General features: G+C 41.7%; 1 protein-coding gene across 4 annotated transcripts in view; it reads left to right on the forward strand.

The window, feature by feature from the left end:
* spidr (scaffold protein involved in DNA repair) overlaps window positions 1–25014 on the forward strand; it is a 269145-nt gene that overhangs the window by 183938 nt on the left and 60193 nt on the right. For all 4 annotated transcript variants that reach the window (XM_072570486.1, XM_072570488.1, XM_072570489.1 and 1 more), the window contains one exon: window positions 20649–20810. In XM_072570486.1, the coding sequence (XP_072426587.1) occupies window positions 20649–20810 (162 nt within the window). The remainder of the gene's footprint in view (window positions 1–20648; window positions 20811–25014) is intronic.

Here is a 25014-nt window from a genome sequence, read left to right on the forward strand (position 1 = left end):
CCGTTAGGCCCCTTGCATTGAAATAAATGCAGTTTAATTTATCAGTCCTACCTTGTTCTCTGCTTTGTACCTGCCTGCCCTGACTGTTTGACTTGCTTCTGTTCTCACCTGTACCAGGCTGAGATTGATCTCTTTCCTCACTATCTCCCTGAGTCTCCCCACCCTTCCTAGTTTAAATCCTCCTGAGCAGCTGTAGCAAATCTCCCTGCCAGTATATTCATCCTTTTCCAATTTAAGTGCAATCCATTCTTCTTATACAGGTCACTTTTACCCCAAAAGAGATTCCAGTGATCCAAAAATGTGCATTCTTCTCCCATACACCAGCTCCTCAGCCATGCATTCATTTGCTCTATTCTCCTATTCCTATCCTCACTAGCTCGTAGCACCAGTAGTAATCCAGATATTACTACTCTCAAGGACCTCCTTTTTAAATTTCTGCCTAATTCTCTGTCATCTCCCTTCAGAATCTCAACCTTTTCCCTTCCTATGTCATTGGTTCCAATGTATACAATGTTCTCCTGTTGGCCCTTCTCCCTCTTAAGATCATTCTGCACCCTCTCTGAGACATCCTTGATTCTGGCACTAGGGACGCAACACACCATTCTGATTTTTTGCTGCTGGCCACAAAAATGACTGTCTGTACCACAGACTAGAGAATCCCCTAACAGAATCGATCTCTTGGAACCCGATGTATCCCTTATTGCATTAGAGCCCCCAAAGTATCCCTTATTGCATTAGAGCCTGTCTCAATGCCAGAAACTTGGCTGCTCATGCTCCGTTCCCCTGAGAATCCATCCCCCCGCCTACATTTTCCAAAACAGCAAACTTGTTTGAAATGGGGATAGCTACAGATGACTACTTCATTAACTGCCTACCTGTCTTACCTTTCCTGGAATTAATCCATCTATGTGACTGTATCTGCGAGTTTTTCCCCTTCCTATAGCTGACCCTTGCTATCACACCCCTTGCTCTTGTAAATTCCTCATTGCCTCTTACTGTCTCTCCAACCGATCCATTTGATTTGATGGGATTTGCAACCAACGGCATTTATTGCAGATATAATCCTCAGTCACTCATAAACTCTCCCTAAACTCCCACATCCGCCAAGAAAAGCATATCACTCTACTAAAGGCCATTTCTGCTCCTTCACAATCTACAGACCCAGAAAATAGCAATGGAAAGAAAAGTGCAAAAACTTTCAAAACATATTCTGATGAAAGGAATGAAAATGTTAATATAAATGTAGTGGGACAATTGTATTCAGCATAGGTCTAAGGTGACCATTTTGAAGTTAGTGCAGCTCATTTTTGGCATATTACATAGAGGAACTTTGAAATGCCTACATGTTTGATAAACAGAACTTTTTCCATATTTTTGTAAATAGATTTTGCAATAGATTCGTTTGAGATACATTTCAAGCTCATGCCCTGTTTGATATATTTTACTTTTCTTTGCTATGAATGGACGTTCATAATTATTAGAGATTTAGCAAAGGTTGGGATGGAAAAGCTGATTTCATAGCTGATAAAACATTGCTGTGCATTATTAAATGATAACAAAGTAACAACTTTTTTTCACATAGAATATGAACTTACTTTGAAATATGAGCACTGAACCCATGTACTGTATGATAAAAATGGACTTTATGATTTTTGTATATGATATGTATTATCTTTGCGTCATAAAATTGCTGGAAAACAGTTGCTCTAAATTTGTTGGGTGTAGGCATGTATAAAATATACTACAATCAAAGTAAATGTTTTGTGCATTATAACCTACTAAACATTTTCTAAAAAAGAAAAACAGTATTGACAGATTACTGATTTTCCCTTCTTTAAATTCATTTTTCACATTTTTGTTTCCATTCCTGGAGTCATATGTTTCTAGAATGCTGCGTTTTTCATTCAAAATCATCTAGACATGAGAACTTCATATGACAAATTGAGCCTCTGGTGTTGAGTTATAATACACTGGCAAATTCAATCTTTTAAAAAGCTACATTTAATATATTATATTTTTAATCTGTTGTTGTCCACAATTGACCTGAACATTGCAAATCTATTTTATGCTTGGTGAGTTATTCTCACATTAATTGTTATGATATGAATCAGTAGAGAGGTTTTCTTCAATTTTTTTAGACTTCTGTTTTGCATTGCTTGCTTATAGAAAAGCAATCAAAGCTCTGTGTAGAAAAATAAACCTGGATATGCCTTTCCAGAAACGGATTAAAATTAGAAGTGAACAGATTTGTTGCTCCCTTTAAGCAAAGCAGGACAGAGTTGTTTTTCACCAAGAGAACACAATGTACTGGCTGTACCCAGCTTCAAGAGCTGTTTATCATAATGTTCCTCCACTTTGATTGGGAGAATCAATGGAATTTTACTCCGCCTACTCCAACTATCCCATTGAGGCCTCTTCTGAGATTTGTGGTTACTTTTTGTGATTTCAGTTGCCTGTTACAGACTGACATTTTTGACCCTGAAGGAGAATAGCAAGCAATTCCTGGAAACAAGAGTGTGTTGGGTACTGTTCCTGTAACTGTGTGAACAGAACTGCACACTCATTTAAAGGGACAGGAATGAAAACTTCTTGGGAAAACATTGAAAACAATATGTAGGAATGTTACTCAGTGTGCTTTGTTGTTGTTTCATGTAGTCTATGGAATTCAAATGTTATTGGCATGCTGATTTCTTCCCCTTCCCCACCCCAGAATGTTAGCTATTTTTGCAACCAGGATAAATGACTTAATTCTTAGCATATAGTCATAGAAATGTACAGCATAGGAACAGACCCTTCGCTCCAACTTGTCCATGCTGACCAGATATCCTAAATTAATCTAGTCTCATTTGGTCCATATCCCTCTAAACCCTTCCTATTCATATATCCATCCAGATGCCTATTCAATGTTGTAATTGTACCAGCTAGCTGAGAGAATTTTATCAATTTTCTGCCACTGCTGTCTGTATTCAAATGAGCCCAAATTTCACTAACAACCTCTATAGTATCTTTAATGTTATAAAACATCCCACTTCACAGCAATAAAGGAAAAAAATGATACTGAGCCTCTCGAACTAATGTTAGGGCACATGGCTGAGTATGGTGTAAATAGCTATTTAGGAGTGCCCTAAAGGGAGAAAGTAAATCAACAATTAAGGGAATTTCAAAACTTAAAATTAGGCAGCTGAAGGCTCAGCTGGCTATGGTAAAACAACCAAAACTGGGCACGAAGAAGAGGCCAGAACTACAGGGCTTTAGGTACCTTAGAGAGTTGTAGGACTGGACAAAATTACTGTGAGTAGAGAAAGGCAAAGCATGGAATAACCTCATGGAACAATGAGAATTCTAAAACTGAAGCATTGCTTGCGCAAAAATCATTGTGGATTTTTAAAGAAAGCACAGGAATTATGTGTAATGTGACTTGGTGCAAGTCAGAATACACAATGCAGAAATTTACATGATTTTTCATGATGATCAGTTTTTCAAGACGTGGGAATTTGGCAATTTCAGTTCTTCTTGGCATACAAGTGGCATAGAAGACTGCAATTTGGTGCATATGTGGTGTATCTTGTTTAAACAGCTTAATAAAATCAATACCATACTCTCAGCAATTCCAACATTTAATTTTGAATTGCACCTGTCTTCAGAAAAGTTACCTACATTATTTTTCAGAGTTGAGTTCTCAGGCTTTGAATATCCACAAACCTCATCTGAAACATCAGCTTTAACTGAAGCAGTGACCAAAATCTTTTCAACATGATATAACTAAGAAACACTCATGTAAGCTTTTCAGGCCAGAGTATATTTTTCTTTTTGGTGAAACTAATGCATGAAGGATTGTTGCACTTATCAGAAGAAAGAAAGAACCAGTATTTTTCAGGTAATTTATTTTGGCTGCTCTGGCAATTGTTAAACATATTGCAAAGTAAAGGCATTGTGGAGTTCAGAAGGTTGGTATTCGCTGTCCCAACTAATTTCCTCTCAAAATGTGCATCGAGTTCTTGGTGGGTCTCCATGTCCAGTCCCAAACAGATTGCCTCTTAGATCCAGCTGTATTCTTTGTATCTTAGTTAAATTTGCATTATAAGCAAAGTATGATTTCATAGAGAATTTGTGTCTCTGCATTAAGTGTGTTAGTTTGGGTGTTTATGAAAATTATTTGAATGTAAAATGTACAATGAGTTTGATGAATTTGATCAAAAAGTTGAAGTTCTAAATTGGAAGAAGGCCAATTTTGATGGCAAGAATTTTCAAAAGTTAATTGGGGGCAGATGTTTGCAGGTAAAGGGGAAGCTGGAAAATATGAAGCCTTCAGAAATGAGATAATGAGAATCCAGTTATGTTCCTATTAGGGTGAAAGGCAAGGCTGGTAGATGTTGGAAATGCTGGATGACTAGAGAAATTGAGGTTTTAGTCAGATGGAAAAAAAGGAAGCATATGTCAGGCATAAACAGCAGAGATTGAGCGAATCTTGTAAAATGCCCATATTGCGGAGGAGGAGATACTGGATGTCTTAACACACATAAAGGTGGATAAATCCTCACAACTTGATCAGATGTACCCTAGAACACAGTGAGAAGCTAGGGAAGTGATTGCTGGGACCCTTGCTGAGATATTTGAATCATCGATAGTCACAGGTGAGGTGCCAAAGGACTGGAGGTTGGCTAACGTGGTGCCATTATTTAAGAAGGTGATAAGGAAAAGCCAAGGAATTGTGGACCGGTGAGCCTGACATCAGTGGTAGGCAAGTTGTTGGAGGAAATCCTGAGGGACAGGATGTACATGTATTTGGAAAGGCAAGGACTGATTAGGGATAGCCAATATGGCTTTGTGCATGGGAAATCATGTCTCACTAACTTGATTGAGCTTTTTGAAGAAATAACGAAAAGGATTGATGAAAGCAGAGTGGTGGACATGATCTATATGGACTTCAGTAAGGCGTTCGACAAGGCTCCTCATAGTAGACTGGTTAGCAAGGTTAGATCACATGGAATACAGAGAGATCTAACCTTTTGGATACAGAATTGGCTCAAAGATAGAAGGCAGAGGGTGGTGGAGAGGTCTGGCTTTCAGACTGGAGGCCTGTGACTGGTGGAGTGCCACAAGGATCGGTGTTGGGTCCACTGCTTTTGTCATTTATATAAATGACTTAGATGTGAACATCGTTATTAAGTTTGTAGATGATACAAAATTGGAGGTGTAGTGGACAGCAAAGAAGGTTACCTCAGAGTACAATGGGATCTTGATCAGATGGGCCAATGGGCTGAGGAGTGGCAGATGGAGTTTAATTTAGATAAATGTGAGGTACTGCATTTTGGAAAAGCAAATCATGGCAGGACTTATACAAAGAACAAAGAAAATTACAGCACAGGAGCCGGCTCTTTGGCCGTCCAAGCCTGCGCTGATCCAGATCCTTTACCTAAACCTGTCGCCTATTTTCTAAAGGTCTGTATCCTTTTGCTCCCTGCCCATTCATGACACTGTTGAGATACATCTTAAATGATGCTGTAATGCCCGCCTCCAGCAACGCATTCTATGCATCCACCATCGTCTGCGTAAAGAACGTTCCACCCATTATTTCCCCTAACTTTCCCCTCTCACTTTCAACACGTGACCGCTAGTAATTCAGTCCCCCTGGAACTCCCTTCAACTACTATTCTCTGTCTCCTGTTGCTCAGGCAGTTCTCTATCTATCTAGCTAGTATACCCTGGACCCCACGCAACTTCACCTTCTCCATCAGCCTACTATAGGGAACATTATCAATACCTTACTAAAGTCCATGTACATGAAAACTACAGCTCTTCCTTCATCAATTAACTTTGTCACTTCCTCAAAGAATCCTACTAAGTTGGTAAGACATGACATTCCCTGCAGATTACCATGTTGCCTATCACTGATAAACCTATTTTCTTCCAAATGCAAATAGATCCTATGCCTCAGTATCTTCTCCAGCAGTTTCCCTACCACTTATGTCAGGCTCACCGGTCTATAATTACCTGAATTATCCCTGTTACCCTTCTTAAACAAGAGGACAACATTAGCAATTTCCAGTCCTCTGGAACTTCACTTGTGTTCAAAGATGCTGCAAAGATATTTGTTATGGCCCCAGCTATTTCCTCTCTCGCTTCCCTCAGTAACCTGGGATACATCCCATCTGAACCTGGGGACTTGTCCATCTTAATGCCTCTTAGAATACCCAACACTTCCTCCCTCCTTATGCCAACTTGACCTAGAGTAATCAAATATCTGTCCCTAATCTCAACATCCATCATGTCCCTCTCCTCGGTGAACACCGATACAAAGTACTCAAGAATGTCACCCACTTTTTCTGACTCCACGCATAACTTTCCTCCTTTGCCCTTGAGTGGGCCAACCCTTTCTCGAGTTATTCTCTTGCGCCTTAAAAATGAATGAAAGGCTTTTGGCGTTTTCCTGTTTGCTCAAGATATCTCATGACCTCTTTTAGCCCTCTTAATTCCTTGTTTCAGATTGGTCCTACATTCCCGATATTTTTCCAAAGCTCCGTCTGTCTTCAGACGCCTAGACCTTATTTACGCTTCCTTTTTCCTCTTAGCTAATCTCACAATTTCACCTGTTATCCATGCTTCCCTAATCTTGCCATTTCTATCCCTTATTTTCACAGGAATGTATCTCCCCTGAACTCTAATCAACCTCTCTTTAAAAGCCTCCCACATATCAAATGTGGATTTACCGTCAAACAGCTGCTCCCAATCTACGTTCCCCAGCTCCTGTTGAATTCTGCTACAGTTGGCCTTCGCCCACTCTTCTTTTAGGATCACTCTTGCCTGTGTCCATGAGTATTCTGAAATTTACGGAATTGTGATCACTATTCCCAAAGTTATCCGTATCCGACAGAAATTTACCTGTATCTCCACTAATGTCATTTACTATGTCCAAGGAGGAAGATATGGCGTTCTTCCTCTAGGCGTCGGTGGTTAGGGTTTGGTGATGAGGGAGGCCCGGGTCCCGCATGTCCTTGGTGGAGTGGGAGGGGGAGTTGAAGTGTTCAGCCAAGCGGCAGTGGGGTTGGTTGGTGCGGGTGTCCCAGAGATGTTTGCTGAAATGATCCGTAAGTTGGTGTCCTGTCTTCCCGATGTAGAAGAGACTACATCGGATGGAACGGATATAGTAAATGACATTAGTGGAGATAGCACAATCCCAACATTGTTACTGCACCCTTCCTATTTCTGAGCTCTGCCCATATTGCCTCACTGCTTGAGTCCTCCATAGTGCCTTCCTTCAGCACAGATATCCTCTCTGACCAGTAATGCAACTCCTCCACCCCTTTTACCTCCCTCTCTATCCTGCCTGAAGCATCGATATCCTGGGATATTTAGTTGCCAATTATGCCTGTCCCTCAACCAAGTCTCATACATTTAATGGTAAGGTCCCGGAGAGTGTTGCTGAATAAAAAGATTTTGGAGTGTAGTATCATAGTTCTTTGAAAGTGGAGTCGCAGGTAGATAGGATGGTGAAGAAGGCACTTGGTATGCTATCTTTTATTAGTCAGAACATCGAATACAGGGGTTGGGAAGTCATGTTGCGGCATTACACGACATAGGTTAGGCGTTTTTGGAATGCTGTGTGCAATTCTGGTCTCCTTCCTATTGGAAGGATGTTGTGAAACTTGAAAAGGGTTCAGAAAAGATTTACAAGGATGTTGCCAGGGTTGGAGGATTTGAGCTATAGGGAGTGGCTGAATAGGCTGCGGCTACTTTCCATGGAGTATCAGAGGCTGAGGGGTGACTTTATAAAAGTTTATAAAATAGACAAAGTCTTTTCCCTGGGTGAGAGGAGAAAAATATTAGAGAGACTTATGGGGCAACTTGTTCATGCAGAGGGTGGTATGTGTATGGAATGAGCTGCCAGAGGAAGTGGTGGAGGCAGGTACAATTGCAACATTTAAAAGGCATTTGGATGGGTATATGAATAGGAAGGGTTTTAGGAGGATTTGAGCCAGGTGCTGGCAGGTGGAACTAGATCGGGTTGGGATATCTGATCGGTATGGACGGGTTTGACCAAAGGGTCTGTTTCCGCGGTGTACATATGACTCTATGAGAGGTTGAGAAGACGACATGGTAATGTCAGCTGATGTGGGAATTGAACCAATGCTGTTTGCATAACTCTGCATGACAAACCACTTTTCCAGCCAACTGACCCCCAAATTTCTTAAATAGTCACAGAGTCAAAGATGTACAGCACGGAAACAGACCCTTCGGTGCAAGTCATCCATGCCAACCAGATATCCTAACCTAATCCAGTCCTATTTGCCAGCACTTGGCCCATATCCCTCTAAACCCTTCCTATTCATATACTCAACCAGATGCCTTTTAAATATTGCCATTGAACCAACTGCCACCATTTCCACTGGCAGCTCATTCCATACAAACACCACCCTCTGAGTGAAAAAGTTGCTCCTTAGGTGCCTTTTAAATCTTTTCCCTCTCACCCTAAACCTATGCCCTCTAGTTCTGGACTCCCCAACCCCAGGGAAAAGGCCTTGTCTATTTACCCTATCCATGTCCCTGATAATTTTGTAAACCTCTATAAGGTCACCTCTCAGCCTTCGATGCTCCAAGGGAAAACAGCCCCAGCCTGTTCAGCCTCTCCCTATACCTCAAATCCTCTAACCCTGGCAGCACCCTTGTAAATCTTTTCTAAACCCTTTCAAGTTTCACAACATCTTTCCGATAGGAAGGAGACCAGAATTGCACGCAATATTCCAACAGTGGCCTAACCAATGTCCTGTACAGCCACAACATAACCTCCCAACTCCTGCACTCAACATTCTGACCGATAAAGGAAAGCATACCAAATGCGTTCTTTACTATCCTATCTACCTGCGACTCCACTTTCAAGGAGCTATGAACCTGCATTCCAAGATCTCTTTGTTCAACAACAGTCCCCAGGACCTTACCATTAAGTGTATAAATCCTGCTAAGATTTGATTTCCCAAAATGCAGCACCTTGCATTTATCTGAATTAAACTCCATCTGCCACTTCTCAGTCCATTAGCCCATCTGATCAAGATCCTGTTGTAATCTGAGGGAACCTTTTTTGCTGTCCACTAGACCTCTAATTTTGGTGTCATCCGCAAACTTAATAACTCTACCTCTTATGCTCGCATCCATATCATTTATATCAATGATGAAAAGTGGTGGACCCAGCACTGATCCTTGTGGCACTCCACTGATCACAGTCCTCCAATCTGAAAAACAACAGTCCACCACCACCCTCTGTTCTGTATCGAAATGGCTAGTTCTCCCTGTATTCCACGAGATCTAATCTTGTTATCCAGTCTCTCATGGGGAACCTTGTCAAACGCCTTACTGAAAAGCATCTACTGCTCTGCTCTCATACATCCTCTGTTACTTCTTTAAAAAACTCAATCAAGTTAATGAGACATGATTTGCCATGCACAAAGCCATGTTGACTATCCCTAATCAGTAGACAATAGGTGCAGGAATAGGCCATTCTGCATTTCGAGCCTGTACCACCATTCAATATGATTATGGCTGATGATCCTTAATCAGTATCCTGTTCCTGCCTTATCTCCATAACTCTTGATTTCACAATCCTTGATAGCTCTATCCAACTCTTTCTTAAATGAATCCAGAGACTGGGCCTTCACTGCCCTCTAGGGCAGAGCATTCCACACAGCCACCACTCTCTGGGTGAAGAAGTTTCTCCTCATCTCTGTCCTAAATGGTCTAACCCATATTTTTATGCTGTGTCCTCTGGTTCGGCACTCACCCATCAGCAGAAACATGTTTCCTGCCTCCAGAGTGTCCAATCCTTTAATAATCTTATATGTCTCAATCAGATCCCCTCTCAGTCTTCTAAACTCAAGGGTATACAAGCCCAGACGCTCCAGTCTTTCAGTGTAAGGTAATCCCGCCATTCCAGGAATTGACCTCGTGAACCTACGCTGCACTCCCTCAATAGCCAGAATGTCTTTCCTCAAATTTGGAGACCAGAACTGCACACAGTATTCCAGGTGGGGTCTGACCAGGGCCCTGTACAGCTGCAGAAGAACCTTTTTGCTTCTATACTCAATCCCTCTTGTTATGAAGGCCAGCATGCTATTAGCCGCCTTCACTACCTGCTGTACCTGCATGCTTACCTTCATTGACTGGTTACAAGAACACCCAGATCTCTCTGTACTGCCCCTTTACCTAAATTGATTCCATTTAGGTAGTAATCTACCTTCCTATTCTTGCCACCAAAGTGGATAACCAGACATTTATCCACATTAAACTGCATCTGCCATGCATCTGACCACTCGTCTAACTTGTCTAGGTCACCCTGTAATCTCCTAACATCCTCGTCACATTTCACCCTGCCACCCAGCTTAGTATCATCAGCAAATTTGCTAATGTTATTGCTAATACTATCTTCTATATCATTAACATATATATTGTAAAATGCTGCGGTCCCAGTACTGATCCCTGCGGTACCCCACTGGTCACTGCCTGCCATTCCGAAATGGAGCCGTTTATCACTACTTTTTGTTTCCTATCAGCCAACCAACTTTCAATCCAAGTTAGTACTTTGCCCCCAATACCATGCGCCCTAATTTTGCTCACTAACCTCCTATGTGGGACTTTATCAAAAGCTTTCTGAAAGTCCAGGTACACTACATCTACTGGATCTCCCTCGTCCATCTTCAGAGTTACATCCTCAAAAAATTCCAGAAGATTAGTCAAGCATGATTTCCCCCTCATAAATCCATGCTGACTCTGACCTATCCTGTTACTACTATCCAGATGTGTCGTAATTTCATCCTTTATAATAGACTCCAGCATCTTTCCCACCACTGAGGTCAGACTAACTGGTCTATAATTTCCTGTTTTCTCTCTCCCACCTTTTTTAAAAAGTGGTACAACATTAGCCACCCTCCAATCTGTAGGAACTGATCCAAAATCTATCAAACTCTGGAAAATAATCACCAATGCATCCACAATTTCTCGAGCCACCTCCTTCAGTACCCTGGGATGTAGACCATCAGACCCCGGGGACTTATCAACCTTCAGACTTAAAAGTCTCTCCAACACCAATTGCTGACAAATATAAATTCCCTTAAGTTCAGGTCTTTCAGCCACTGTTACCTCAGGGAGATTGCTTGTGTCTTCCCCAGTGAACACAGATCTGAAGTACCAATTCAATTCTTCTGCCATTTCTTTGTTCCCTGTAATATATTCCCCTGTTTCTGTCTTCAAGGGCCCAATTTTAGTCTTAACCATTTTTTTGCCTTTCACATACCTAAAAAAACTTTTACTATCCTCCTTTATATTATTGGCCAGTTTACCTTGGTACCTCATTTTTTCTCTGCGTATTTCCTTCTTAGTAATCCTCTGTTGTTCTTTAAAAGCTTCCCAGTCCTCCGTTTTCCTACTTATCTTTGCTATGTTATACTTTTTCTCTTTTAACTTTATATGTTTCTTAACTTCCCTCTTCAGCCACGGCCGCCGATGCCTCCTCCTAGGATCTTTCTTCCTTTTTGGAATGAACTGATCCTGCAACTTCTGCATTATACACAGAAATATCACCATTGTTCCTCCACTGTCATCCCTGCTAAAGTATTGCACCATTGAACTTTGGCAGCTCCTCCCTCATATCTCCATAGTTCCCTTTATTCAACAGAAATACTGTCACTTCCGATTGTACCCTCTCAAATTGCAGACTGAAGCTGATTGTATTATGGATTAGTGATGCTGGAAGAGCACAGCAGTTCAGGCAGCATCCAGGTAGCTTCGAAATCGACGTTTCGGGCAAAAGCCTTCCTGATCAAGGGCTTTTGCCCGAAATGTTGATTTCGAAGCTACCTGGATGCTGCCTGAACTGCTGTGCTCTTCCAGCATCACTAATCCAGAATCTGGTTTCCAGCATCTGCAGTCATTGTTTTTACCTCGCTTATTGTATTATGGTCACTACTTCCCAATGGCTTCTTCACTTCGAGGTCCCTGACCAATTCTGGTTCGTTGCACAATACCAGATACAGAATTGCCTTCTCCCTGGTCGGCTCCAGCACCAGCTGTTCTAAGAATCCATCTCTGAGGCACTCCACAAAGTCTCTTTCTTGAGGTCCAATACCATCCTGATTCACCCAGTCTACCTGCTTGTTGAAATCCCCCATAACAACTGTAGTAACATCTTTGCAACAGGCCAATTTCAGCTCCTGATTTAACTTACATCCGACATCCAGACTACTGTTTGGGGGCCTGTAGATAACTCCCATGTGTTCTAGACCCCAGGTCCTACAAAGTAGGGCCTCCCTCTCTCCCTCCCTCATCCTCTAACCTAAATTAAAAGTCCACAGACTTGCCCCAAAAAGAGGGTCCAAGGAAGTTCCTGTGGATTGAAGAATGAGGCTTTAGCTCAGGAGTCTTTGACAAGGAGGTTGAGTGAAGTGCTTACGCCACAGTTGAAGAGGGTGAAGACATGACTGCCAAGCTGGTTCAGTGTGCTACGTGCTTGATGCAGGAGGTCTTTTTACCCTTACAATTTCTCAGCTCTATCTACACTGACTTTACATTCCCTGATTCTAGGTCCCGCCGCGTAAGGGACTGGATATCATCCCTTACCAACATGGCCACCCCACCCCCTCTGCCCGTCAGTCTGTCCTTACAATAGCACATGTAACCTTGAATATTCATTTCCCAGGCCCTGTCCACTTGAAGCCACATCTCAGTTATCCCCACAATATCGTATCTGCCAATTTCCAAAAGAGCCTCAAGCTCATCCATCTTATTTCTAATGCTTCGTGCATTCATGTATCGTATTTTTAATTTGTTACTGCCCTCACCCTTCCCATCAATTCCTTTCTCACTCAATCTTACAGCATGATCCCTTTCTGAGTTTTCTGCCTCATTGATACAGTTGTCTTTCTTGACTTCCCTTGTTCTAACTTTCCCTCCAATTTCCTTCTTAAACATCCAGTTTGTCCCCTCCCCCCCGCTACTTAGTTTAAATGTAGCTGTGTTGCAGTAGCAAACCTGCCTGCCAGAATGCTGGTCCCTAACCTATTAAGGTGTAGACCATCTGTCTTGTAGAAGTTATGCTTACCACAAAACATACCCCAGTGATCCAAGAATTTAAATCCTTGCTTCCTGCACCAGTTCCCCAGCCACACATTCAATTCCATTATCTCCCTGTTTCTGGCCACACCAGCCCGAGGAACTGGAAGCAAACTGGAGATAACCATCTTGGACGTCCTGCTTTTCAGCCTTCTTCCTAGTTCTCCGAAGTCCCGCTGTAGTATGTTCTTCCTCTTCTTCCCGACGTCATTTGTGCCGACATGTACCACCACCTCTGGCTCTTCACCTTCGTCCTGGAGGATTTTCTGCACTCTATCTGTGATGTCTTTAACCCTGGCACCAGGAAGGGAACACGACATCCTTAAGTCCCGTCTGCTGCCACAAAAACCCCGGTCAGTTCCTCTCACTATGGAGTCCCCTCTTGCCACGGCTCTGTGCGATGTCCGACTCTTCCGCTCTGTCTCCACGCCAACTTTTGATTGACAGACCTGGCCGCCTCGCAGACTGGCAGTGTCATCTGTCTCTACTGTTTCCAAAAGATTCAACTTGTTCCTGACAGGTACTTCTCCCGAGGTCTCTTGCACCTGTCTCCTCTCTGCCTTCCTCATCATCTGCTCGCTTCTGCTCTCTTCTGATACGATTGGTGTAATAACCTAGCTAAAGGTCTTGTCCAGAAAGATCTCGTTCTCTCGGATGAGCCTAAGGTCCTCGAGTTCTTTCATCAGTGCTGCAATATGCTCTGTCAGTAGCTGAGCGTGCACACACTTTCTACACTTATACGAGCCAGACACACCAGAGTCGTTGACCTCCTGCATCAAGCACGTAGCACACTGAACCAGCTTGGCAGTCATGTCTTCACCCTCTTCAACTGTGGCGTAAGCACTTCACTCAACCTCCTTGTCAAAGACTCCTGAGCTAAAGCCTCATTCTTCAATCCACAGGAACTTCCTTGGACCCTCTTTTTGGGGCAAGTCTGTGGACTTTTAATTTAGGTTAGAGGATGAGGGAGGGAGAGAGGGAGGCCCTACTTTGTAGGACCTGGGGTCTAGAACACACCCACTCAAATAACAATCACTTACTTTCCCGACCGGCTTTGTGCTCTGCCTTCACTTCCACCCAGCTCCCGTCGCTCTCTGATGCGAAAAGACCGTTGGTGTCGAGGTAAGTTCTTAAATAACAATCACTTACCTTGCCTTTCCAATCAGTCCTTGCCTTTCCAAATACATGTACATCCTGTCCCTCAGGATTCCCTCCAACAACTTGCCCACCACTGACGTCAGACTCACTGGTCTATAGTTCCCTGGCTTGTCCTTACCACCCATCTCAAATAGTGGCACCACGTTAGCCAACCTCCAGTCTTCCAGCACCTCACCTGTGACTATCGATGATACAAATACCTCAGCAAGAGGCCCAGCAATCACTTCTCTAGCTTCCCACAGAGTTCTCGGGTACACCTGATCAGGTCCTGGGGATTTATCCACCATTATGCGTTTCAACAAATTCTGCACTTTCTCCTCAGTAAAATGGACATTTTTCAAGATGTCACCATCTAGTTCTCTACATTCTATATCTTCCATGTCCTTTTCCACAGTAAATACTGATGCAAAATATTCATTTAGTCTCTCCCCCATTTTCTGCAGCTCTACACAAAGGCCGCCTTGCTGATCTTTGAGGGGCCCTATTATCTCCCTAGTTACCCTTTTGTCCTTAGTGTATTTGTAAAACCCCTTCGGATTCTCCTTAATTGTATTTGCCAAAGCTATCTCATGTCTCCTTTTTGCTCTCCTGATTCCCCTCTTAAGTATACTTCTACTGCCTTTCTACTCTTCTAAGGATACACTCGATCTATCCTGTCTGTACCTGACATATGCTTCCTTCTTTTTCTTAACCAAGCCCTCAATTTCTTTAATCATCCAGCATTCTATTTACCTACCAGCCTTTCCTTTCACCCTAACAGGAATATTATTTCTCTGGATTCTCTTTATCTCATTTCTGAAGGCTTCCCATTTTCCAGCTGTCGCTTTTACCTGCGAACATCTGCCCCCAATCAGCTTTCGAAAGTTCTTGCCTTATACTGTCAAAATTGGCCTTTCTCCAATTTAAAACTTCAACTTTTCGATCTGGTCTATCCTTTTCTATCACTATTTTAAATCTAATAGAATTATTGTCGCAGGCCCCAGAGTGCTCTCCCACTGACACCTCACTCACCTGCCCTGCCTTATTTTCCAAGAGTAGATCAAGTTTTGCACCTTCTCTAATAGGTGCATCCACATACTGAATCAGAACATTTTCTTGCGTACACTTAACCAATTCCTCTCCATCTTAACCCTTAACACTATGCCTCCTCTTGCCTGAGGCATGGTAACCCTCAGGTTAAATAACTAGTTTCTCTCTCATGGGAGAGCAGTCCTATGATCCAGAAGGTAATCCTAACCCTAACTTTTACCTGTATTAAGAAATGCCCAGAGTAAGAATAATTAACTGCAGGAAAACCAACTTCAAAGTACTAAGAATGGATTTGGAGCAGATAAATTAAAACAAGAAAGCATCATACTTGAATAATAAGGTTTAAAGATAATCTAGTTCTTCCATAGTGACGGTATGTTCCTTCAAAGGGAAAGGATAGGTAAAGCGAATTTAGAGCTCTCTGGATGATTATAGAAGTGGAAAGTAAGATGAAGAGGAAAAAGTACACTTATTACAAATATCTGGCGGATGATATAACTGAATACTCAGGTAAAGTAATAGGCTTGGTGGGGAAAGTGAAAATTTGTTTTGTTTGCTTGAAGAATTTAAGTTTGATCAACGACTAGCAACTAACTAAAAGGAACCATAGAGCATAGAACTGTATAGCACAGGAATGGCCCTTTGGCCCAAGATGTTGTGCCGATCATGACACCAGATTAAACTAACCCCTTTTGCCTGCCCTTGGCCCATATCCCTCCATTCATTGCATATTCATGTGCTTGTCTAAAATTCTCTTAAACACCCCTATCGTATCTGCCTCCACCAGCACCTCTGGCAGTACATTCCAGACTCCTACCACTTTGTGTACGAAACTTGTCCTTCACATCTCCTTTGAACTTTCGCCTTCACGTCTCAAATACATGCTCCCTAGTTTTAGACATTTCACCTCTGGGGAAAAGATTCTAACTGTCAGCTTTATCTATGTATCTCGTAATATTATAGATTTTGTCAAGTCTCCCCTCAGCCTCCACCACTCCAAAGAAAACAACCTCAGTTTTTCTAGCCTCTCCTTTATAGCTCATTCCCTCTTACCCTGGTAATCCTCTTTTGCACGCTCTCCTGAGCATCTACATCCTCTTGTAATGTGGTGACTAGATTTGAGTGTAGTACTTCTAAGTCTGGCCGAACCAAAATCTTATAAAGCTTCCTGACTCTTGTACTCAATTCTCCGACCAATGAAGGCAAGGATGCTATTTTCCCGTTTTAGTCCATAAGCAAATACACAGAAAAATAAGAAGATACGGTCTTCATGTTGGAAGGACACAGAAAGATAATATTAAAACAAGGCGAATTTCTAAAATTGACCCAGAAGCAAATGGACATATTTTTAGATTAGATTAGATTACTTACAGTGTGGAAACAGGCCCTTCGGCCCAACAAGTCCACACCGCACCCGCCGAAGCGTAACCCACCCATACCCCTACATCTATATCTACCCCTTACCTAACACTACGGGCAATTTAGTATGGCCAATTCACCTGACCTGCACATCTTTGGAGTGTGGGAGGAAACCAGAGCACCCGGAGGAAACCCACGCAGGCACAGGGAGAACGTGCAAACTCCACACAGTCAGACACCTGAGGAGGGAATTTATTTGTACATAAATTGTTGAAGGTGCAGGGCAAGTTGAAACAATAGATACAATATACTTACAATATATTGTATAATACAATTATACAATATATTCATTAATAGGAGCACACAGCACAAGAGCAAGGAGTTTATGTTAATCATACAGGATACTTTGATTCAACCTGAGCTGGAATATTGTTTTCTGTTTTGAGTACCACACTTCTGGAAAGATGGGAATTCATGTGAGACCATGGAAAAAAGGTTGTTAAGAATGGTTCAAGGGGATAAGGGACTTCAATTATATAGATAGTTTAGAGACTTTGGGACCATGGAAAAGGAAGGTTGAGAGACTTGAAAGCTATATTCAAGAATAAAAGCAGTCTCATCTGGTACGAGTGTTGAGAATGAGATGTTATAGATTTAATTGGCAAGAGAACTGATGCAGACCTGAGGACAATTGTCTTTCATACATTGTGTAGTTAAAATCTGGAATAGGCTGCTTCTGACATGGCAATCGAGGCATTCCAGAAAGATTTGGATGATTATATGAAAATGAAATGTGAAGTTTACATGAAGGAGCTGGTCTTGAAGTGGCACTAGGTATTTTGCTAATTTGGAGAGTCGAGATATAATAAGCCAAATGGCTTCTTCTGTGCTGTAATGGTGTTTTATGGTAGAGTGATACACGAATAACATTTACATGAAAAGCAGTGGAGTTTGCATAATGTAACTTTGAAAATGATTTTCATTTATACAGCACTTCATAATCTTAGAAATTCTTAAACTGCTTTACAGCCAATAATATGTTTTGTTTGCATTTACATTTTCCATAAATGAATATAAACATACTAAATGTGGTCATTTTATTCTCCTTCATCTGCAAATTATTTGAATTTTTAACTTTAGCTGTAGTGACTGTAACAAGTTCAGCCAGGTGGATACCATGGGATGAGTTCCCTGATTGGGGCTGTTAATCTGATTCAAACAGGGACCCCTTGTGACAAATATAAACAAGAATGTCAAACATCCTGTTCATTATAAGAGCTGGCTCTGAAGAAGCTGGATCAGTGTCAAGGACTCTCCAAGTGTAAATAAAGGGTGACTTGGTGATGGGTTACTGGCCTCTGTGGAGTTATTTCACTGGCTAACTTCTTTAAGACAGATTGTATATTTTGTGGTTAACAGAATAGCAGGCCATTTACAAAAAAGCTGTTTGCAAACTATGGTATTTTTCAAGGGATGGAAACAATGCAGACTGAATTTTGCTGGTTGACAACAAAAATAAAATCAAATTAAATCACTTTGAATATTTAATGAAAAACACTCATGATTTTTCTTTCTTGCCAACACTGAGATTTGCAGCTTGGGACATTCCTCCACCGATTTGTCAGATCTTTTGTTGTCTTGCCCCCTTCTGCTGATGACAGGCATAAAAAGATAGTGAGCTAATCTGGAGATTCATCCCTTCCCTGTTCAATTCCAATATTTTCCAGCCTTATCTCAGGTTCTGTACTCATAGTGCTACAAATCTAATAACAATCCTGTCAGTGCCACTAGTCCCCCTTCATTTTGCTAACTCTCACCTGTACTGCCAACTGTGAGGTACCAAACTCCAACCTGCTATATTTTGCAAAGCATTCTAACCATATCTAAGAGTTAAGAAACAATTTAAGAACTAAAATGGTGCATGTAACAAAAAAAGCTATTTGAAATCAAATATAGGAGGATTTGATTGCAACAGTAAAGCAGTTGTCCTGTTATACGAGGCCTGGTGAGACCACATCTGGAATATTGTGCGCAATTTTGGTCACTTTATCTGCAGGAAGATGTACTGCCATAGAGGGAGTGCAGCAAAGGTTCACCAAACTAATTTCTGGGATATAGAGATTATCCTATGAGGTAAGATATAGAATTAGTTTTGTTTGCTCATGGAATGTGGGCATTGCTGTCTAGGCCAGGATTTATTGCCCTTTTCTAATTGCCTTGGAGAAGATGATGAGATGCCTTTTTCAACTCCTGCAGTCCTTCAAAGTTGTTAGGACAGTTATAAACTAGACCAAACTTGGTTGCCTATATAGCTGGTTTACAATACAGAGTGACACCAACAGGATGGATTTAATTCTCATTCCAACTGAGGTCCCCATGAATGACCCATCTTCTTAGTGCCGCTCCTTGCCTGATGTGTAGTGAGTCTCTGCCTGTCTAGGCCAGTATTTATTTCCCATTTCCGAATGGGTATATGAATAGAAAGGGTTTAGAGGGCTATGAGCTGTGATAAATGGGACTACATTAAGTTAGGCTATCTGGGCAGTATAAACGAGCTTCACTGAAGGGTCTTTTCCCATGCTGTACATCCCTATGATTCTATAACTGAATGTGTGGTAAGGAGGTAGAAGGTGAATGTACGGCATGAGATTGGTCATTGGTTATATGGACTCCATGATTGAAGATAAGGGTGCAGAGGAGATCTTGGTATACAGTTACCACAGAGTAGTGAAGGTTGCAGAAAGACTTCTTGCAATGGGGTCAGCATGAAGGCAGCAGCTGGCGATAGGGGAAATAGCTGTCTGACGTTGGGTTCAGAAGTGATAAGGAACAACATCTTCCACAGTAAGGGCAGAGGCCTGGCATAACAAGTTGGAATTGCAGCAAGGATATGAAGACCATCCCGGTTCTAGATTAGAGTGGTGATGGAAAAGCACAGCAGTTCAGGCGACCTCCGAGGAGCAGGAAACTCGCCGTTTTGGGCAAAAGCCCTTCATCAGGAATGAACACCTCATCTTCTGCCTCGGAACACTTCAACCGCAGGGCATCAATGTGGACTTCACCAGTTTCCTCATTTACCCTTCCCTCACCTCACCCCAGCTCCAAACTTCCAGCTCAGCACTGTCCCCATGACTTGTCCTACCTGCCTCTCTTCCTTTCCACCTATCCACTCTACCCTCCTCTTTGACCTATCACCTTCATTCCCACTCCCATTCACCCATTGTACTCTTTGCTACCTCCCCACCCTCCTCTCTGACCTATCACCTCCATCCCCACCCCCATTCACCTATTGTATTTTATGCTACTTTCTCCCCACCCCCACCATCCTCTCATTTATCTCTCCACCCTGCAGGCACTCTGCCTGTATTCCTGATGAAGGGCTTTTGCCCGAAACGTCAATTTTCCTGCTCCTCGGATGCTGCCAGATCTGCTGTGCTTTTCCAACACCACTCTAATCTAGGATCTGGTTTCCAGCATCTGCAGCCCTTGTTTTTACCCTATGAAGACCATCCCCTCAGCATAGGATCTGTTGCCAAAGATTGAGCAAGTATGGGATGACTGAGAACTGTGACACTCCAGATAGTTGGTCAGTAAGATTTACAAGCTAAAAACCATATGCTTCACAGCACATCATATGTCTTGCCATGTTCTGTCAGTAGCTGTTAAAGTCATTGGTTACTGAAATCTCAGCAAAATAGAAAGTACACTGTCACTTGCACAACTTTGTTATTTCAAATCTTCAAATTCTACTGTGCCAACAACTCAACAATACAAATCTAGCCCAGTGTTTCTTTGAGACCTACTATTCCCAGCACCTGAAAGTCGAGCTATTTTAGCAGAATAAACTAAATAATTACACAAACCCAATCGTTGAAATGAAATTAAGTGTTAATGACAAATAATTAACAATAAATGGGTGGGTCACAATGAAAATTAAGTTTTTCGTAAGGAACAGGGATACCAACCAGTACTGAAGCTAATAGGTTTAAAACTTCCTTTTCTTATAGGTTATGTTTTCTAGTGCAAGATATGTATGGTTTATTTGGTGAAGTTCATCATCATACATTCTGCTCTTTGGAAGAGGACATGCAGATTCAAAGTGCCTGCTGGGAAGGAAAGGAATGCTATCTAACGGGAATGAAGGTTCTACAGAGAACAACAAGAGGGAGGTAAGCATTCAGAAAATGTATTTGCATTTATAAGATCCTATACTTTCAATGAGTTATTTCTTGCAAACGAATCTGATTTGCAGTGATCCAAAGATTTACTGGATTCTAGATACCTTTGATCTTGATGGCAAAGCTGTCATATTTTATAAGCCTGTGGGCTTAGCATGTGTCTTGTTAATAGTACTATTGACAGTATCACTGGCATTTATGATCTGTGCACAGTATTGCTTAGATATCCGATCTGCTGGTGTCTCACTTTCCTCGTGACTCTCAAAATAGCACGGAAGGTACCATTTCAAGGTTAATGCAATTGAAGATAAAGATTACCATTTTATAGTGGGAAGGCAGTTAATTATAAATCATGTTGATCCTTGTACTTTACCCTCAAGAGTAAGGAGATTTAGAAGTTACCTAATTAGAACAAAGTTTGAAGTAGATGACTAATGTCGATGGACATTGGAATGTGTTGCCAGTTTATGATGTCACCATATAACTATAATGCTATTTGGCTAAACATCCTAAGTTCATATTATTTTGTGGGTTATATGTGCTGTTTATGCAAAGGGTACAGGGAAATTGATACTTGCCATATTTTTGCCATATTTTTGATGTTAAATTCTAATTACTTTGGGAGTAGTTTAAATATTTAACTAGCTCCACACTTTTGTCAGATAAAAGGCTTAAGCAGCATAATATGCTCATCATGCTGCATCTTAGTTAATATTCTTTTTTATATGTACAGGCACAGGGGACATAGCTTTAAATTGAGGGATGATAGATATAGGACAGATGTCAGAGGTAGTTTCTTTACTCAGAGTGTGGAATGCCCTGCAACAGTAGTAGACTTGCCAAATTTAAAGGCATTGGATAAACATACGGATGAAAATGGAATAGTGTAGGTAAAATGGGTTTCAGATTGATTCCAAAGGTCGGCACAACATCGAGAGCTGAAGAGCCTGTATTGAATTGTTATGTTCTATGTTCTATTAAACAACATGTATTTTAGAAACAAGGCTGATCAATAATTTAAGCAAATAATTTTCTTATATCATTGCTAATTTGTTCAGTATAATTTGTAATGATTTATGACAACTTGCATGGTATAATAAAAACTGTGACAACAATCATTTGAACTAATGCAAACATAATGAGATTCTATTATAAATCAGGACTCCAAAGGTTTCCCTTCGAACTTAATATGACAGAAATGACCGTCAGTATTGTACGTTGAACTTAACAATTGTTTGAGTCTTGGTAAAGATTTCACTACAGTGGCCCAATTCAGTACTGCTACTCAAGGTTTGTGTAAAGATTTGTACACAACCACCCAAACACACAAGAGGAGCTGAATTAGAGAAACAAGTCCTAACCTTGTTCAAAAGGGCAGCAACACACTGCAGCACTTCTGATCTGCGAAGAGAGGAAGAAGAACACCTCTACAAAGTCTTTGCCTTACTTAAAAAACCATCTCGGAACTGACAGCCAGATTTCTCCAACCACTTGAATGCCCATAAACCGACAGCTATACTCCGATACCAACTCACAGAACAAAGGACACAGTATTCATCATGTGCAGGACAAACGTGGTGTACAAGATTCCATGCAAGAACCGCACAAACCTCTGTAAAGGACAAACAGGCAGACGACTAATGATCTGCATTCATGAACATCGACTAGCCATTAAATGCCATGAATAGCTGTCCCTAGTAGCTATAGCTGCTGATGACAAGGACCACAAATTTGACTGGGATAACACAATAATAATAGGACAAGCCAAACCGAGGGCTGCCAGAAACTTTCCAGAAGCATGACACTCACTTACGGACTCCATCCATAAGGTCATTTACCAGGGCCCAGTATACCGACCACTGCAACAAACAACCAGAACTGGCAACTGGAAGCAGTGGGAACGAAACCAAATAAATTCCAACTGACAGTAAGCAGCGTTTCATGAGAGGCTCCACAGCACTGCAGATGTCATCTAGATAAGGCTCAAAACGTCTGCAAACCAACTTCCTAGCTCAGTGAATATACCCACAACAACTTCAATAGTGTGATTTTTTTGGATTGAGGCTGAAATATATTTTGGCAATGCAAGTTGCTTTGTTGTTTCTGGAGAAGAATATAATCTAAAGTCGTCATAGTCCCATTAGACTAAAATGACTGGTGGTGACTTTAACCTGAAGGTCACCACACCTCAGGTGAGATTGAGCAAGAATTGAGCTGCGCTGTTGGCAGCACGCTATGTGGTAAACTAGCCATCTAGCTAACTGAGTGAACAGATTAGCCAGTGAACAGACCCTTGAAAGAGACTATGGTCCTGTGTGCTATGTCAAAATTTAATTTGTTTATATGAAGAGCAATTTCAGTGAGATGAAGTTTGGCTTTGAAATCTGGTGAAAAGTGGGCTACAACACTGGGTTAATATATATCTAAGGAGATATGTTTTGTACAGAGTCATCTGAGGTTAATGCATTCTCCATCAACACACATTTAATACTTGGAGTGTTAGAATACTTATGGATAATCTTGACAGAGAAAAAGATTTGCAGTCACATTTAGTAAACTGTCAAGATGCCAATTTGATGTTGCATTACTCAGTGATGATTTGGAGATGCCGGTGTTGGACTGGGGTGTATAAAGTTAAAAATCACACAACACCAGGTTATAGTCCAACAGGTTTAATTGGAAGCACACTAGCTTTCGGAGCATCACTCCTTCATCAGGTGGATTGAGCCCTCCACTACCACCTGATGAAGGAGCGACGCTCCGAATGCTAGTGTGCTTCCAATTAAACCTGTTGGACTATAACCTGATGTTGTGTGATGTTTAACTTTACTCCGTGAGGCTTTGTAACTCAGGGAGGAGCAGCTGAAACAGCAAGCTGGGAATTCACTTGGAAAGGAAAGGCTCACAGTAATCATCATGTTCACATAAGTGATCTTGCTATTAATTAATGTGATCTTTGATGTATTTTCAGAACTCCCCAGTTGTATACATTCAAGGCTATATGGACTTCAGAAAGGCGTTCAACAAAGTTTCCCATGGGAGACTGGTTAGCAAGGTTGGATCTCACAGAATAAAGGGAGAACTAGCCATTTAGATACAGAACTGGCTCAAAGGTAGAAGACAGAGGGTGGTGGTGGACTGTTGTTTTTCAGACTGGAGGCCTGTGACCAGTGGAGTGCCACAAGAATTGGTGCTGTGTCCACAACTTTTCATCATCGATATAAATGATTTGAATGTGAGTCTAAGAGGTAGAGTTATTGAGTTTGCAGATGACACCAAAATTAGAGGTATAGTGGACAGCGAAGAAGGTTACCTCAGATTATAACGGGATCTTGATCAGATAAATGTGAGGTGCTGCACTTTGGGAAAGCAAATCTTAGCAGGACTTATACACTTAATGGTAACGTCCTAGGGAGTGCTGCTGAACAAAGAGACCTTGGAGTGCAGGTTGATAGCTCCTTGAAAGTGGAGTCACAGGTAAATAGGATAGTGAAAACGGTGTTTGGTATACTTTCCTTTATTGGTCAGAGTATTGAGTACAGGAGTTATAAGGTCATGTTGCGGTTGTACAGGACATTGGTTTTACCACTGTTGGAATATTGTGTGCAGTTCTGGTCTCCTTCCTATCGGAAAGATGTTATGAAACTTGAAAGGGTTCAGAAACGATTTACAAGGATGTTGCCAGGGTTGGAGGATCTGAGCTACAGGGAGAGGCTGAGCAGGCTGGGGCTGCTTTCCCTGTAGCCTTGAAGGCTGAGGGGTGACATTATAGAGGTTTACAAAATTATGAGGGACATGGATAGGATAAATAGGCAAAGTATTTTCCCTGGGGTTGGGGAGTCCAGAACTAGAGGGCATAGATTTAGGGTGAGAGGGGAAAGATATAAAAGAGACCTAAGGGGCAACTTTTTCAGTGGTACTTGCTTGGAATGAGCTGCCAGAGGAAGTGGTGGAGGCTGGTACAATTGCACCATTTAAAAGGCATCTGGATGGGTATATGAATAGGAAGGGTTTGGAGGGATTATGGGCCGAGTGCTGGCATACGGGACTAGGTTAGGTTGGGATATCTGGTTGGCATGGATGAGTTGGACCAAAGGGTCTGTTTTCGTGCTGTACATCTCTATGACTTCACATCTTGTGAGTGCAGAACCAAGGTACCATTGTAGTTAATGAGTACGCTCTTATCTTTGACTCA

The sequence above is a fragment of the Chiloscyllium punctatum genome, chromosome 5 (genome assembly GCF_047496795.1).
Source record: "Chiloscyllium punctatum isolate Juve2018m chromosome 5, sChiPun1.3, whole genome shotgun sequence".
NCBI lineage: Eukaryota > Metazoa > Chordata > Chondrichthyes > Orectolobiformes > Hemiscylliidae > Chiloscyllium > Chiloscyllium punctatum.